This window comes from Cyprinus carpio, chromosome A13, assembly GCF_018340385.1.
Source record: "Cyprinus carpio isolate SPL01 chromosome A13, ASM1834038v1, whole genome shotgun sequence".
Classification (NCBI taxonomy): domain Eukaryota; kingdom Metazoa; phylum Chordata; class Actinopteri; order Cypriniformes; family Cyprinidae; genus Cyprinus; species Cyprinus carpio.
This window is the reverse complement of record NC_056584.1, coordinates 18,317,297-18,336,225: the sequence shown is the minus strand read 5'-3', so window position 1 is coordinate 18,336,225 and position 18,929 is coordinate 18,317,297. Positions and strand designations below refer to the sequence as shown.

The window sequence follows — 18,929 nt, the reverse complement described above, 5'->3', positions numbered from 1 at the left end:
CTATTATTAAGAAGTGGAAGGTATTTGGTACAGCATAGACCCTCAGATCAGGACGTCACTCCAAACAGGATGAAAGAGCCAGGAGGAAACTGGTCAGAAAGGCTACCAAGAGGCCTGAAGCAACTATAAAGCAGTGGTCGTTGTGTGCATGTGACAACAATATCACAAATTCTCAACAAATGTGGCTTGAATGGGAGGGTTGCAAGAAAAAACTCCACTCCTGAAGAAAGGCCACATACAGTCCTGACTGAACTTTGCCAAAATGCAGCTTGAAGATTCTGAGGAAGATGAGTCTAAAATAGAGGGAAAATGGATGGGGCAAAATACCTTCAATTTCTTGAGGAAAAATCTGCTGCCATCTGCCAGAAAGTTATCAATTGGAAGAAGGTTTACCTTCCAACATGACAATGACCCAAAGCACACAGCAAAAATGACAACACAGAGGTTAAAGGAGAAAAAGGTGAATGTCCTTGCATGGCCTAGTCAGAGCCCAGAATTAAACACCATTAAAAATCTGTGGAATGACTTGAAGACTGCAGTCCACAAACAGTCACCATCAAATTTAACTGAACTTGAGCAGTTCTGCAAAGAAGAGTGGGCAAATATTGCAAAGTCTAGATGTGCAAAGTTAGTAGAGCATTTCCCAACAGACTAAATCCTAACCGAATCATCAATGAACTGACTTTAGCTGGAAAAATGACTCTTTGTCATTGTCCTCTTGCATTATTGCTGTTTGCCACTGTAAAGCTGCTTTGACACAATCAGTATTATAAAATGTGCTATATACTGTAAATAAAGGTGACTTGACTTGATACTGACACAAGTGGGTGATCCTTTTTCCAACTCAGTGATTCTGGTTTTTAATTTTTTTCTGACATGTAGGTGTTATATCTTTCACTTGGATGTTAGTTGCACTGATTAAACACAGCTGGATAAAACAAAAACTGTGTCCATCTTCATTTTAGGCTGCAAAGCAATAAAATGTGGTTATTTTAAAGGGGGTGATTCTTTTCTGTACTCACTGTATTTGAAATAGAATTTGTTTGTAAAATTATACAATTCTTGACTGTCACCTTTCATCAATTTAATGCATATTTGCTGAATAAAAGTATTAATTTCTGAAAAAAAAAAAATCTGAATAGTAGAGTATTTTTATGATTTAAGAATTATAATTATTTTCCTTATGTGTGTGTGTATATATATATATATATATATATATATATATATATATTTAATATATATATATATATATATATATATATTGCCAAAATGCCAATTGCCAATTACCAAAGCTACAAATAGTTTTATGGAAGCTGCATTAAAAATTAACTTGGCTCAAAATTTTGAGGGGGCACATTTGAATGGTTATAATGCTGAATAAATCTCTAATTCCGAACAGGATGTATAATATCTTTCATTTCTCTCTCTCTTTCTCTGGTTCTTTCCTGCTGCCCATGGGATGTTGATTTCTTTCCTTGGCCAACTGTGGTTTATCCCAAAGAGAATATCACACACTGGATTTCTGAAAATGAAGTACACGTTATGATTAGCATTTTTTGTTTCACATCAAATGTTTCACATTCTATAACACTGTTTGAATTAAACAAAAAGTAATGCAAACTGAAAAAAAAACTGATAAGACTTGCCTGTCCTTTGCCTCTAGACTAACATTTACATGCAAACCCACACACCGGTCTTAGTCAGTCTTTAGGGGCATCTTGTGCATGAAATCAGCTGCATCAACTGTGATGCAGTCCTCAAGAGTCTGGCTTCTGCAGAGTCTGTTTTCATGACTCAGATCAATGCAGACAGATCATGAATCTGATCCAATGCAAAGTCTGAATGCAGAGTGTGAAGTAGACGAAATCCCAGCAGATTCCAGTCACCAAAACACACACAGAGCCCCATTCCCTCTCCCAACGGCAGTGGAGGACTCCAGAGAGTGGAGGTGCAGGGCCGTAATTGCTGTGTACTGTTGGTCTACTAGTTGCTTGTGAAGAAGAAAGCAAACAAGATACTTAAATGAGTTTCAGATTTTTTTCTTCTTCTTCTTTTTTCTACTGTTTCCACAGTAGTTGGATTAGTTAAAGCCACTCACAGATTGCAAGATTAAATTGTGTCTAATCAATAAATGATCCATGAAAACAAATGGACTTTAATCAGTGTTATTTTAATTTCTGTTCTTGATGTCTGATTTAAAACTCTTCACAGGACCATAAGCAGCCTGGAGGAGTTTGTGGAAAGGAGGCGTATGCCAGCAATCAGTATCTTCTAATTGGTCTGGGACTTCAGATATAAGGCAGATTTTAAGACTTGTTTGCAAATGCCCATTAGCTTTTATGTGTCTTGACTTAAATTGCTTCTCTCTCTCTCCCTAGAGGATGAGAATGAGAAAGCTAGATAGTGAGTGAGTAAGAAAGAAAGAGAGAGAAATGTAGACTGTAGTGAATATGATCTCCCTTAGAGGGCCAAACTGTTAATTGCGGCGTTGTGTGTCAGACTGGTAATGTGTGTGTGGAAGAGAGAGAGAGAGAGAGAGAAAGAGAGAGAGAGAGAGAGTGAGTGACTCTCTAGGGCAAAGTTGTCTCTTCTCTGTCTGGCTATCAGTCTGGGTCACAGTTAGTCAAGACAGGTAACTGATACTGGAACTCTCAACCCAACACTACAAAACTGAATGAGAGAGATTGTGCAAAGAAAACATAGTTTTGATATTTGGACCAACATTGCTTTTATACAACGGGTTAATAAGTTAATGAGTAACTTCTGTGTTTTAGTTTATGTTTTAATAATTAATTAATAATAAATACAATTTATAATTTTTTGTTAAATCAATGAAAATATGTCCAAACAAAGCCAGAGATAATCATTGTGTGTCTCATTCAAAGAGGCACTTGCTTGCTTTGTTTCTGGTGTGTTTGAACTAATCAGTTGAGTGAGTGATTCAGTAGCTCATTTATAATGTCAGTTACAGTACTTGTTTTGTTCCTGAATGAGTTGGTGTTTTTGAACTAATCAATTGTTAAGTTAATAATAAATGGACTCTCTCATAATAAAGAGAGGAGGTGAGGAGAGACCCCTGATATGATTGTAAAGTGCTTTGGGTCTACAGTAATACATCATAAAAGCACTATGTAAATGCCTCATTTATTCATTCATAAAGATGAGAAGGTCATTTGGCGTAATGCTGTAACCACACCACTAATGGACACAAACATGGACAAGCAGTGTTATATAAACAGTGGAAAGTCCCAGTGCTATTAGACTGTATATTAGCACTCCTGATCCATCTAGGATACAGAGCGAATCCGACAATTTAGGATTCAATCAGAACAGTGTTGAAACAACACAAAGAGCCAAATTCCACAGAGGCCCAGGATAACAAGATGTTGACCATAAATCTGCCCAGGATTCTGGCACCCCAAGTCTAACTAACTAACAGCTTTGAACAGCTTGCAGCTTAAAACAAAGAACACTTAGCTGAGACAATGTCTAGATGGTAAAGACATCATTTGGGATGTGTCTGAAAGCTGAGTTTAAAAACTCAGGACACAATCAAATTTTGCCACGGCTTTTTGCCTCCAAGTTCTTTGAGCACTTTTCCAGCGTGCTCTTGCTTGCATGCAAGCTGCTCCTCTACCATCATGAGGAGATAAGCCATCTAGTCTCGTCACACTCTTCTTTTCTTTCTAAGTTTATTTTCCATTGAGAGTTTCGTGTTCGTTTTGCCACAAAGCTGTGTCTGACCTCATCTGTGCCCACCACCAAAACTTCAACCAGCCCACAACTCTGCACCGTTCTTCAGCCAACGCCCATCTATTAGTTCTCTAAGACGTCACTCCAGAAGACTACTAGACCTCCCGTTTTTGCAACGACACCACAATGAAAATCACTATAAACAAAGGCAACACAAGTAAGCCAGATTCTAGCTTAACTGGTGCATTTGATATAAAGTTTAATAGCCTCATTGAGAAGCTCAATGAAAGAACTTAATCAAATGATTGATGGTTGTTCAGGTCTAAGGAATTGCATATATTGCTCTTGGGATTTCACATTTCCACTCTCTTAAAGTCATTCTTTCCTCACTTTCTCTCTTTCTGCAACTTGTGTGAATGTGTGAGTGAATGTGAGAGATTAGTTTGTCTTAGAATTGTCCAATAAAGTCTTATTTATATTGAAAAGAGAAGTATCTTGTGTTTTGTGCTTACAAGTTAATGTCTTAAACTGCTGATCTTGTTGATGTGCTAATAAATGTTTTCACTATACTTTGGATATTAATATCCAATATCCATTGTTATGTGACCCGTTCAATTGACCGCTGACCAATTCAGTTGATCAGCAGTAAAACAGTGATTCTGTCCAAATTCATAATTAATTCCCTTTGAGCTAAATTTACCTTTCCCTTACTACCAACATTAGCGTGGATCAAGACACTTAAAGTGAAAGTCACTTTGGATAAAAGCATCAGCTAAAATAGTGAATTTCTCTCCCGATGCTATCGAGTGATTTTTCTCTTTACTATTGTATTTTGTTTCAGATTAAATTGAAACGGCAAAAGTGCCAGACAAAAACACAGATGACCCATATGTGCTTACGGCAGTCTCTAATATCTTTCTTTGAAAGCTGTGATCACTCTGGAGAGTGTGTTTTGGAAGGGTGCTAATTGTCCCTATGAATCAAGTTCTAATGATTCTTTAATGGAGTTGACAGAGGTTTAAACTGTTGCCTGATGACTACATATTAAATTGTATGCTACCCAACCCTCAGCCCTCATCATTCCAATGTGCACATATTTTGTTATTATTTTACCAAGCATTTACTTTTACCAGATTTGCAGATGATTAATAGCATGTAATTGGCCTAAAATAAGTCTTTAATTGCATTTAAAATGGTTTCTATAAATGATTTTCTGGCTTGAAACAGTATGTCAGGGATTATCCTTTTCTTAAACCATTGATAATAAGGGCCCAGCCTGTTCACCACACATGCAACACTCTGTAAACCCTGAAAATAATGTATTGATTGGACTCAGACTGCTAGAATTGTACCTAGCATCACATTCCCAGAATCAATAGACTTTTACCTTTACTAAAACACACACACATCCAAACTTACATGTGATAATCATTATTATCATTATTAGTTGTGAAAACTGAGGGTTTGGTATTAATGTCAGAGGTGAATTTATTCTTAATTTAGTATATAATGGGATCCGCTTCATGGGTGTATTTTGGTGCAGAGCACAAATTTTAAAAAACAAAAACAAATAAATAAAAATACGGTACTAAGTGCCATTTTTGAGTGTGAGGTTCTATGGCATTTCTGTTCTCTCCCTTTCTACGTTTCTTTTCCTATTATATGGTAGTGATGTTATCTGTTCAATTGTCATTTATAGCATCACCTTTCAGCAGTTGCTCCAGTGTTGCGTTATTCTAGTCAGAATTCACAGTATGAAATTTACAGGTCCCCCCACCCTTTTGTCAAAGTTAAATAAAAATGAAAATGTCATCTGCTGTTGGACTTCTCAGCGGTGAAAATTTATTAAAAATAAACTAAATGTAATATAAATAGAGAAAAATGTTATAGCTGTAGCTACAGATGAAACAACGCCCATATACTGTACACACTCATCATTAACATATAACTAATAGTAATGCATAAAATGCCTCTGCCTGACCAAACAAATAACCCACAACCACATTTAAAGCTAATTTCAAAAGAGCTGTGATGAGTTGTCAGTCATCAACCCCACCATGGGATACTGGACAATCACAGGTTTTTATGTTCCTCAGTGGCATTTTCACTATATGAGCTGCTTCGGTGTGCTGTTGTTTTTGAAGCCAAAGCGGATTTGTGTGTAAATCTGTCAGTCTGTGAGGATAAGATGATGTTTTATAGAGAGTGAGAGATGGTGAAATTAGCACACACAAAATCTGGAGCTGTTAAGCCCAGGCAGGAAGGATTCTAGATATATATAGAATGATGCAGATAAAGTGGTATGCAAAGTATATCCTTGGATTTCTACCTTGGACTCACTATAGTATGAATTGGTATGGAGGTCTGTGTTAGTATTTAAGTTAATAGTTAGTACTAGTATTTAGTTTTTTATTTGTGTAAGTATTTATAGTACTCGTGGTTACTGTACTTAACTCTCTTACTGAGCTAACAAACTGCACCAACCTGTGATCCTTGGGACAAATTTTTACTTTTTTAATGATAGGGAAAATATATTATTAAAGAATACTGAAGAAGTAACACTTTTTGAATGAAAAGAACTTTGTTCTGTTATCACTTTTGGCATTTCATAATATCTCATAATTAGTATTACAACATCTGTATTATTCTGAGATTTCTGAAAACAATTTGTGTATATCTTCTAGTTTATTGCAGATATGAATTTATTTATTATGCTATATCATGTCCATGTCCTTTGGTGGATACATTGTGCTTTGCAAAGTTTGACAAGACTTTACTTCACAAAGCGTGATCTCCAGATCCAAGGGCACTTCTTTTCCCCTTTCTCTCTCTCTTTCGTTATTCCTCATTCTAGGGTTTAAACACTAAATAGAGGGAAATACCTGTATAAAACTGGGACAGGCCTCTATAAATACAAACCAGCCCTGTCTGAGAAGGGGAGATGGATGAAAGAAAGAGAGAGGACAAATGTACTTAGGGTTTGGCCCTGCAACCTCACCTTGGCTTAGTTTACTTACTTTATTTACAGACTTGGCATCAATCATGGCATCAAGTTTCCCTCAGGACTGAATCAAAACTAACCTCCAGAGCAGAATCCTTTGAGATGAGCCACAGGCCTCAGAGATTCTGACTAAATGGTACACTTTGCAGTTTATTCTGACCATGAACCATCCAAATAGATAGGGAAAAGGCTCTTTAACTTATTAGTAAAAAAAAAAAAAAAAAAAAAAAATTCCAGTTAACATTATTGGGTATAAATCTTAAATGTATAATTTAAACCTTGAAGTCCAAATATCCACTGAAAAGTAATAAATCAATATTCAGATATATGTGCCATATTATGTGCTACTGTATGTGCATTAGATGTTCCCTAAACAATGTGCTGAATCTAAACTGCAAATGAAGGGATTGAAACAGGAACCCTTGCTAGGATATCTCAAATTATGTGAGTTCAACTTCAGTTCAACTAGATGGAAGTTATTGCATATTTAGCAAAGCTGTTAAATCTTAATGTGATTTTAATCTGCTCTCTACACCATATGGGTCTGAAACCACACTGGCTGTGTGACAAAATACCATGTCAGTATAGCTCTCATAAAGATCTCTCTCTCTCTCTCTCTCTCTCTCTCTCTCACTCACTCACTCACTCTCTGCAGCGTAGTTTTGGGTTAAAGCTACATTTCTCAGGATTCCATTTAAATATATGAATATTCAGCTGATGGTCATTTTACACACAGCTGTGTGATGTATAATTATAGTGTTTGATATAGGCCCAAAACACTCAGTGCCAATGTCCAAAATTAAATTGGTGTTTAAAGGGGTCACATGACGTTGCTAAAAAGAACATTATGTTGTGGAATGCAATGTGTTTATGCGGTTTAAGGTTAAAAAAACACATTATTTTCCACATAATGTACATTATTGTTGCTCCTCTATGCCCCTCCTTTCTGAAATGTGTTGATTTTTTACAAAGCTCGTTGTTCTGAAAAGCGAGGTGTGCTCTGATTGGCCAGCTAAACAGTGTGTTTATGATTGGCTGAATACCTCAAGTGTGTGACAGAAATGTTGCCCCTTAACATACTGTGATGCCGTCTCATGGCACGAGGAAACAAAACCAATTAAACCCATTACAAACGAGGTAATTGTTGCATCTTGTGGAGACATAATTACTGATTATAATGACTTACACTGTATTTTTACACATTGCGTATCGCGCCGCGTAAACATAAAACCATGTCTGCATTTGTGATCAGAGAAACAAAAAACAACAAGCGCTACTCTACATTGCTTAAAACTTGCGTTTGTATCATCAGTGGCAAATTCTTTAAATATAAAAAATTTACATATAGGATGTGAGTCAGAAGCGCCAGACTATTCTTGCAAAGTTGGAACTGCCCAACTTTATAGAACAACCTTTGAGCACAGACCTACTGTACAGTAGGCAACTCTGCAGGTTCAGGAAACAGTCCTCCATAAAATGCATCACACACTGTGGGATTGAGTGAGGAGCAGCCGGAGGGCTTGCTGCAACCACATGTGACGACCCCAGGCTGGACTCCATCCACGGTGAAAGCCGATCCGGCGATCCACAGCACAAAGTTGATGTATTTCCTTAGCGCCCAACAAAGAATCAGCTCTAGGAATGACGAAGCGGATATCATCCTCTTTTGGAAGGCCAAACAAAGTAGTTTCACTTTCACAACGAAACACACAGCATCTCCACAACATGGCGGTGGTGGCAACAACAATGCTACAGCATGAATAAAAGTTACGCCTTTTTTCTTTGCACAAACATTTGGGCGGTGTTATGCAAATCTTCCCACATAGTGACGTAAACTTGTATAAACATTAAAGACGTCTTTAAATGAGGCATTTTAGGAGGGGATGGATGAGTCTTAACTTTTATAAAGAATATCTCTTTGGATTTGAGACTTTAGTCTTTGCAACTTTACAGATCATCTTTATGCACCAAGAGCTTGTAACACTCAACACTTGAAATCGCATCATATGACCCCTTTAAAGTGTTTTAATTTTTTCATCACTGTAAGTGATGCAGATCAGTCATTGAGCAGTGATCAAGCTTCATTACCATGGAAAGATGCACAGTGTGAAATTTAGTCTTAGCTGTAATTCTACCATGATTAGACTCTTGATTAAACAGATGTCTAGGGTTTCAATTGGGTTACAAGTTGACAGCACACATTAAGAATGCATAAACTGACATTCTTGGCTGCTTCCATCTCTCTCCTCCAGAATGACCTTTACTCACCTTCTCACAAACAACCTGACATTACAACCCCCCACAGGCTAAAGGCCAACACTCAGCCAGAATCAAAGTCTCCCTTTTTTTTCAACTGTTATCATATTTAATGCACAAATAACAAGCTATTACTCAATTGTAAATTTTAGTTTTAAATTATAAATAATATTATATTATTATTTTCTAAATATAAACTCTCTTATGCTCACAGAGGCTGCATTTATTTGATAAAAATATACAGTAATATTGTTAAAATTTAAATTTACAGTTGCTGTTTTCTTTTTTAATACATTTTTGGTCATACTAATATACTGATTTGTTGCCCCAAAAACATTTCATATTATTATAAATGCTCAACAGTTGTGCTGCCTAATAAACTAAATAAAAAAAATAAAAAATCAAGATTCTTTGATTAATAGAAAGTTCATAACAACAGATTTGTAAAAGCCTTCACTGTCTTTTCAATCTGATGAATTCAATCTCATTGCTTAATAAATGTCTTTCTTTATGAATTTTTGAATCTTTCAAAAAAATAATACTGACCGCAAACAATGATTCACCAACTTACTATATCATATTGGTCAAAATAATTTGTGTTCGTCATTATTAATGCTAATTCTCATCACACAGACAGAGTCTAGATATTTTACCCCATGTTTAAACTGAATGCTTATCTCTGGTGTGGGGTATCAATACACTTAGTCCCAGGTTTAAATCCAACCACTGTCAACTGCCTAACATCTTATGCAGACCAACATGGGCTAGTTTTACGCTGTACATAATGGAAACTCCTTTTGACTGCTTTCTAATGCATGAGTGTGGGTTTCAGCTTTAAAGGCATTTCTAACCTGAACTGTCCCAGCAAACACCAGAGCACAGCTGCAAAGTGTAAAGTGAGCCCTTAAACTGAGGTGACTGCACAGAGATGCCTGTTTGAATTCATTACCTTTGAAAGGTTATTTAGCAGGGCATAGATTAAAGACTTACAGTAGGTTATGCTTGCTAAAGTTAGATACTGGCACATTAGAAGGTTGTCTGAGAAGGTTGATACCAACATTTGTTGTGCTGCAGTTTTTATTTGAGCATACTGAACATGTTTTAAAGGCTGTAAGTGTTAAGATATTAAAAGAATCAGTCTAGGCCATATGCCTTAAACAATGTAAAGGGCCCTTGGTGTAAAAGGACCTTTAAATTTTGTATTACCCACAACAAATACCAATAAAAAACACCACAGCACTTTCCTAAACACCTCTTTGTCACTTTGCATCAAAAAGGCAAATTAACAGTTTTTTTTATAAGTATTTTTTTTTTTTTTAGTTTTATTATAGTTTTTAGCTCTTATATTATTTGTTTTATTATATTTATAGTTTTATTGCAGTATTATTTATATACAATTATACTCATAAAAAAAAAAAAAGCAAAACTGCGCACGTGCATAAGTTATAAGTTCAAACGAGATAATTTCATTTTCCACTCAAGTAAAGGCTGGAAAATATTGTATGCGCTAATATCCTAAGTGTTGTTTTAACAATGTGCGATCTGACTTTGTCGAGTACTGTATATCCCAGTCTATGAGTATATCACAAAAACCAAACAAAAACACACCCAGAGAGTGCACGCATTCACTTTGTGATTTAGTCTATTAAAACACATTTCGAATGCCCATAAGATTCAGGCAAAATGCCTCTGTATGTCTTTTATATTTATATCATTGAATAGTTCATCTATATCAGACTAAGAGTGCCATTTTTTTCTCCAGATATCAGCAATATAACAAAAGTAATATATTTTTTTACAAGTTTAATAAAGTTAGTATTAAGATACATTTTAAATGCCTGTTTTTGCTGTATTTCGCCAATGAAATTAGTTCCAAACTGGATGGTGTTTCCTTATTGAATGAATCAGGTTTTTTTTTTTTTTGTTGTTTTTTTGAACAAATGATTCAGTGACTCACTCGTTAAAACAGTCAAATGTTTAATTCCTGAAGGAATGAACCTTTTAAACGAATCGATTCAAAAGTACAATAAATATCGCATACTTTAAAACTTTTACTCAAGTAATATTCAGGGACTTTAAATTCTACTAAAGTCATTTTTGGGTAAGATATACCTACTTTTACTTAAAGTGTGGCTTTCAAGTACTTTCTCCACCACTGATTTTGAATTAGCTATTGTATTTTAAATTGCTTAGTTGCTTGAATTTAGTTTTAATTTAAAATAACAGCACTGATTCAAGGTGTCAATTATCAGCACAAAAATTGTTCCCTTGTATCATAGCTTTTATTATTTCTTTGAAATCCATTTCATGGCTTCATAATGTCCAGTGTTTTGTCAATGTGATAAAGTCTTCAAGTCTCATGTGCACCAGTTTTAAGTGTGTGTCTGTTTCTCTGTGTTTGTGTCTCTGTTTAATGTGTTGTTGCATGTGTGTATTGTTTGTCATATAATGTTGCTTTGTTTCTGCAGGTGGAGAGCGGAATTGTGGAGTACATGAGCTTATCTGCATCAGAAAAGGTAAGTGGCCAGTTTAAACATAAAATAGCTTTTTTTTAAAGCTTTCCATACTGAAAGAGACTTGTTTTGATCACTGTTTATGCCTGTCTGTGTCTGTCTGTCTTCTTCTAAATGTATTTTTAACTATGTTAATGTGTCATTATTTGATCTTCAGTGCACTTTCCTTTTGTATCTGTTGTTTTGAGCTTTCATTCAATGTTTACCATCAGTCTTTGTGCACATGCTCTTGTCTAAATGTGTATGTTGTCAAACCTAACTTTTTGCCCACTATCCTCTCCAAGAGATTGTGGTGGTTTGATTGATTCTTTAATTATCCTCATGAAAAGGAAGGAAGAAAGGAAGGTTTAAAGTGTGTATAAAAATAAAGACAATATGTATGAGAAATATTTTTATTGTGCACAAGAGAGAAACTAGATTTACTGAAGGCTTTCAGTGGATGAGACATTAAACATTTTGTTGAATGGTGCTGCTGTTCCTGAGTTCCTCAGGGGTTTGTCCAGCTGTCTTGTTTGCTATCGGCTGGCTGGCTTGTTTAGTGAGAGCTCAGTCTCGGCAGATTTAACATCATTAGTGAGGATCTGTGGTCCCAGTGTAATGAAGTCTTGTGGTCCAGGTGGACCGGATGAGTGCTGGGTCTCTGCAGAGCTGTTCCTGAGGCTGAACCCATCAGTACTAATGACCCTATTTAAACATGATTCTTCACACCAGTGTCCAGCGATTTAGTTTTTTGTGAAAGAGTAGATTTTTCTGTCCAAGTCTAAATGACATACAAGGTCACATAATTGTATCATATCACAGCTGAGCTGTCCAAGAACACTTTCAGAAGACAAGTTATTCACCACCTGTGTGTGTGTGTGGTGTGTTTGTGTTAGTTTGGACACTCCTCAGGCAACATCTGTTCACTGTCAGTCAAATTCCTAGGTGTTTGTTGACAGGACAATCCTGCTGCAGCTAATGCTAGTTTCATAGCTGTGATGAGTGTTGGAAAGTAACTAACTAAAGTTGTGATGCTACAAGCCTAACTACAAATTTAAGTGGTGTACAGTCGTGGCCAAAAGTTTTGAGAATTACATAAATATTGGAAATTGGAAAAGTTGCTGCTTAAGTTTTTATAATAGCAATTTGCATATACTCCATAATGTTATGAAGAGTGATCAGATGAATTGCATAGTCCTTCTTTGCCATGAAAATTAACTTAATCCCAAAAAAACCTTTCCACTGCATTTCATTGCTGTCATTAAAGGACCTGCTGAGAACATTTCAGTAATCATCTTGTTAACTCAGGTGAGAATGTTGATGAGCACAAGGCTGGAGATCATTATGTCAGGCTGATTGGGTTAGAATGGCAGACTTGACATGTTAAAAGGAGTGTGATGCTTGAAATCATTGTTCTTCCATTGTTAACCATGGTGACCTGCAAAGAAACGCGTGCAGCCATCATTGCGTTGCATAAAAATGGCTTCACAGGCAAGGATATTGTGGCTACTAAGATTGCACCTAAATCAACAATTTATAGGTTCATCAAGAACTTCAAGGAAAGAGGTTCAATTCTTGTAAAGAAGGCTTCAGGGCATCCAAGAAAGTCCAGCAAGCACCAGGATCGTCTCCTAAAGCGGATTCAGCTGTGGGATCGGAGTGCCACCAGTGCAGAGCTTGCTCAGGAATGGCAGCAGGCAGGTGTGAGCGCATCTGCACGCACAGTGAGGCGAAGACTTTTGGAAGATGGTCTGGTGTCAAGAAGGGCAGCAAAGAAGCCACTTCTCTCCAAAAAAAAACATCTTCTGCAGAAAGTATAGTGAATGGACTGCTGAGGACTGGGGCAAAGTCATATTCTCCGATGAAGCCCCTTTCCCATTGTTTGGGGCATCTGGAAAAAGGCTTGTCCGGAGAAGAAAAGGTGAGTGCTACCATCAGTCCTGTGTCATGCCAACAGTAAAGCATCCTGACACCATTCATGTGTGGGGGTTGCTTCTCATCCAAGGGAGTGGGCTCACTCACAATTCTGCCTAAAAACACAGCCATGAATAAAGAATGGTACCAAAACACCCTCCAACAGCAACTTCTTCCAACAATCCAACAACAGTTTGGTGAAGAACAATGCATTTTCCTGCACGATGGAGCACCGTGCCATAAGGCAAAACTGATAACTAAGTGGCTCGGGGACCAGAATGTTGAAATTTTGGGTCCATGGCCTGGAAACTCCCCAGATCTTAATCCCATTGAGAACTTGTGGTCAATCCTCAAGAGGCGGGTGGACAAACAAAAACCCACTAATTCTGAAAACTCCAAGAAGTTATTATGAAAGAATGGGTTGCTATCAGTCAGGATTTGGCCCAGAACTTGATTGAGAGCATGCCCAGTCGAATTGCAGAGGTCCTGAAAAAGAAGGGCCAACACTGCAAATACTGACTCTTTGCATAAATGTCATGTAATTGTCGATAAAACCCTTTGAAACGTATGAAGTGCTTGTAATTATGTTTCAGTACATCACAGAAACAAAGATCTAAAAGCAGTTTAGCAGCAAACTTTTTGAAAACTAATATTTATGTAATTCTCAAAACTTTTGGCCACGACTGTAGTTTAGTTGATTTAGAGTAGCTTTTCCAGTGACAAGCTACTGTACTTTTAACAAAGAGTAGCAGTATAGCATAACAAATTGCTCCATCGTTGTTTTCAGCTTTACAACCGTGTGAAACTCAGTGATTAAATATGTCCTAAAAATGTCCTCCTTCTCTGATATGAAGTTTTGGGAAGTCAGATTCATTTTGGTGAATCAGTTCTTATTAAATGTACCAGTTAAATAAATGATTCACCATTTTATTGGAGTTCCTAGTTTTGGCATGATGCAGTATACTAACTTTTTTACAACAATATTACAAAATAGATATTATACATTGTACTATACATAATAATATCTTGCTGTCGTTTCATATACAAATGATGCTGGTGTTTAGGGTGTATTGATCTGTTTATATGCTGTTTATATGGTTTGATTTCTTAAACGGTATATGGTATATCGCTATGTCAAATTATCCTGTTTTAAAAGGAATATTAAATCACCTCAAACTGCTTTTTTATAGCTACTGTAGTTATAGGCTACTAATAAACTGTAGAAGCTTAAAACGTAAACTGTAAAGGTAAAAGAAGGAGAGAGACAGAAATATGACAGTTTGGTATAAAGAGAATGACAGAGAGTGGCATGAAAGAAGAAAAAGAGGAACAGCTATGCAGAAATTAAACTGTTTTATAATGAAAACACTTTAAGATTAAACAGACTAATGTTAAATCTCTGGCCCATCACTTGAGGATATTTTAATGTCCTTCAAAAGCAGAGTTGTTTATGAGGCCTATAAAATCTGGTAATGGAGGTGCTGCCTGCTTCTTCTCTATTCAAGTACGATTAGACATTATGTGTGTATTTGCAGCATCATTTAGCAGACATATATGTTTGTGTTTCATTATCTCTCTCTATGAGTGTACACAGTGCTCTTGTCTATGTGTTTGTTTGTGTGTGTGTGTGTGTGTGTGTGTGTGTGTGTGTGTGTGTGTGTGTGTGTGTGTGTGTATGTTGTGTTTGTGTGTGTGTGTGTGTGTGTGTGTGTGTGTGTGCGCGCGTGTGTGTGTGTGTGTGTGTGTGAGGGTGTTATGACTGAGGGCGTGCGTGTGGGCCTCTGAGAGCACTTGTGGTCTGCTGTTATGTGGGAGTTTACAACAGTGTGCAATGTTTTTTGTGAGTGTTTGTTTCTGTAGTATTTTGTAATTCAGAGGTGGCTAAGCATCCTGACATGCTTTTACCTGTTTCTATGACAACAGAACCAGTTAACAATATCCAAGAAGAAGAAGGCAATTTCAAGCTATAATAGTGTGATGATAATTTTTACAATAAAAGTTGCACGAAGATGCAATAGTTGCATAGTTAAAGCATTTGTTGTCAAAATAAGTATAATAAGGAAGAAACTTTTCTTGTGCCTGGATGGTGTTCAGTGCCATGTGGTGCGAACCAGATGGCAAAAGTTCAATGAGGCTTAGATGTGAAGGATCCAGGGTGATTTTCTCTTGATATATGCAGTTCTTGAAGGGTAAATAATCCTTTCAGCAGTCTGAACCATCCTCTGTATTCTTCTATTATCTGATTTTGTAGCTAAGCCAAATTGGACAGTTACAGAAGTGCACAAGACAGACTCAATGACGGCTGAGTAGAACTGTGTAAGCAGCTCCTGTGGCAGGTTGAACTTCTTCAGCTGGAGAAGGAAGTACAATCTCTGTTGGGCCCTTTTAACAATGAAGTCAATGTGATTGTCCCACTTCAGCTCCTGACAGATGGTGGTGCCCAGGAATCTGAATGGCTCCTCTGCAGCCACAGTGCTGTTCATGATGGTGAGTGGGGGGAGTGCAGGGGGGTTTCTCTTGAAGTCCACAGTCATCGTCACAGTTTTGAACATGTTCAGCTTCAGGTTGTTAGGACTGCACCAGACAGCCAGCTGCTCAAACTCTTGTCTGTAACCGGACTCATCACCATCAAGGAAAAGGCAGATGACTGTAGTGTTGTCTGGAAACTCCAGGAGCTTGACTGAGGGGACAGCAGAAGTACAGTCTTTGGTGTAGAGTGAGGGGAGGTGTGGGTAGAGGACTGATGTTTGAGGGGCGCCAGTGCTGATGGTTTGGCTGTTTGACATGAATTTCCCCAGTCTCACTAGCTGTTGCCTACAGTGGATATAGAAAATAACCCCCCCCCCCCCCCCTTTAAAATAATCACAGTTTTTTGCTTTGCAGCCTGAAATGAAGACAGACTCAGTTTTTACATTTTTAAAAAACAATTTCTGACATGTTGGTGTTATATCTTTCACTTGGATGTTATAAGTTGCACTGAGTAAATACAGCTGAATAATACAAAAACTGTGTCCGTCTTCATAACAGACTGTAAAGCAACAAAATTTAATTATTTTCAAGGTGGGTAATTCTTTTCTATATCCACGGTATCAGAAAGCTGGTGGTCCACCGACAGCTAGGAACAGAGAGCTGGGTTAGTTTGGACTGGAGGAGTGTTGGAATGATGGTGTTGAAGGCCGAACTGAAGTCTACAAACAAGATCCTCGCATAAGTCCCCGATTTTTCCAGATACTGCAGGATGAAATGCAGTCCCATGTTCAACACATCATCCAAGAACATGTTTGCCAAGAAAGCAAACCGCAGTGGGTCCAGTAGAGGTCCAGTGATGTCCACTTCCATTCAGCAAGGATGCATTAAATTGATCAGTTACAAATTACAATAAAGGCATTTATACCAAGTCAGCATATTAGAATGATTTGTGAAAGAATCAGGTGACACTGAAGAACAATTCCATACTTTTGAATGGTTTTGTATATAATATTTACATTTATTTACAAATTATTATTTAAAACAATAAGGTCTCCATTCATTGTAATTGCATGGAAAACAGCAGCCTGCTTAACCCTAAGAATTCCTCCTTTTGTGATCCACAGAAAAGAAGTGATTCAGTTTTGGAATGACATTTTCTTTTTGGGTGAACTGTTCTTTAAAACTGTGTAGGTTTGGAAAGCCTATTGTAAATGTTCCTTCTCTGAGCACTGAACCATATCGAAAGCTGTCAGTTTATCCTGTCACCTACCTTCTATAAGTGTGTGGAGACTGACAGGAGGAACTCTCGGTACAGTGGATTATTTTGTCCTGTTATTGAAGTCTGTGACTCAAGCCTTTTTAAATTTCCTCCTGACTGCAAGCCTCTCAGAAGGACTTTTAACTAATGGATTTTTTTCCTTCTGCAAGATGGTTAAATGTACCTCACAGTGATCTAAGTATATTTCAAATAGAACATGAAAGAAAAGAAACCAGAAATAATATTATAAATCACGAACGGAAAGAGGAAACATGAGGAGGAAGTGGAGGCAAGTGGGTTATCAGGAAAATATTTTCATTGCATTGATCAGGAAACACACAGGCTGTAAATCAATTAACATTATTAAAAATAGCAGATGGAGGGAGAGCTGTTTTATAAGTGTTTGTTTGACCAGAATCACCTCAAACACTCAGAAACTAAATTAACTTTCTCATTGCCTGCATCCAGAAACAGGCTTAGAAATTAATGAAGTCTCTTAAACTTTTTGAGTAGCAGTTACTGTATATTTTAGGATGTTTATCAGCCTTGTAGTTGTTTATTTGTTGCAAATCTGTGAGTCATGCACCAGTGCTATATAATAATTTATCCTATTGTTATTGCTCTCTTATGCTATTGATGTCTTGACCGCAGTGTGTAATTGTTTAGAAGCAGTAGGGATGTTAGTGTCTTTGTCGTCAGGAAACATGGAGGTAAATTAGATTTCAAATTTCCATCAGCCCGCTACATTGCCTTCTCTTGCACACAAATTTGTTGTACGCATTACTTGGCTAAACAAACAACAGAGACCAGATTCACTATACTTAACACATGCTTTTGGGCGTTGTTTGTCCTGTGTTGTGACGTCCACCTGCGTGCTAAAAACAGAAGGAGCTAGCTAGATTACGCAGTTAAGAGTAGGAGAGTAGGAACTCTGTTGCCATGGTTAAGAGTTGCTGGAATGTAACAAACATCAATCCATGGAACAATCTTTTTTCTTCTTCTGTTTTTCACACTCTGGAATGGAACATTATGGATTCTGTCCATTCTGGCATATTGACTCACACTGGCATAATGACTTTTCACCTAATGTTACCCTGATTAGCCTTTGGAAACATTTCAAATTTAAATCTTATCATTAATAAATCTGTAGTATAATTTATAGGTTTTCATTTATTATTTATTTCTGCCAGTGACACATTTATAGCTCATGGTAACTTGTAACTTTTATTTTTTTAGCCAGCACCCTAGAGATAAAATAGATTTTAGTTTGAATTCCAAGGGGGAAAAGAATAAAAAGAAAAGTGATTTAAAATGGAAGGATTTCTCTTTTTAATATTTAACTCTGTTCTTGTCAGACCCTGCGGGACAGAGAGGCTGATGGGACAGAATCATATTGCATAATTTGTGTGAATAATTCACAAGTACTCTTGCTGATTGGATGTGTGTGTGTGTGTGTGTGTGTGTGTGTGTGTGTGTGTGTGTGTGTGTGTGTGTGTGTGTGTGTGTGTGTGTGTGTGTGTGTGTGTGTGTGTGTGTGTGTGTGTGTGTGTGCGTGCGTGTTTTTGCACAAAGTGTGTCTTGCACAAAGCTGTAATACAGTTCAGTGCAGAAATCATTGCTGGTAAGTTTATTTCTTCTCTAAGTGGGAAATCAACTGTCTGGAACTGGGTCATTTCCCTCTGTCATCCTGAAATATGTGGCCACAAAGCAGATAGTCTTGCAGTTACATTATTTAATCTCTGTGGTTTTTGATGAATGAAGGAAGATGGTCAGGTCAGACCCTTTGCACCCACTGTGAATATTTCTTCTTGGTCTGTTTCTGCATGGCTGGTGTCTTTCTCTCAGT

The 18,929-nt window shown here is 37.1% G+C and overlaps 1 protein-coding gene across 2 annotated transcripts in view; it reads left to right on the top strand.

Moving 5' to 3' along the window:
- LOC109057019 (synaptotagmin-14) overlaps nt 1-18,929 on the top strand; it is a 41,787-nt gene that overhangs the window by 4,050 nt on the left and 18,808 nt on the right. For both annotated transcript variants that reach the window (XM_042769167.1, XM_042769166.1), the window contains exon 2: nt 11,419-11,466. In XM_042769167.1, coding sequence (XP_042625101.1) covers nt 11,419-11,466 — 48 coding nt within the window. The remainder of the gene's footprint in view (nt 1-11,418; nt 11,467-18,929) is intronic.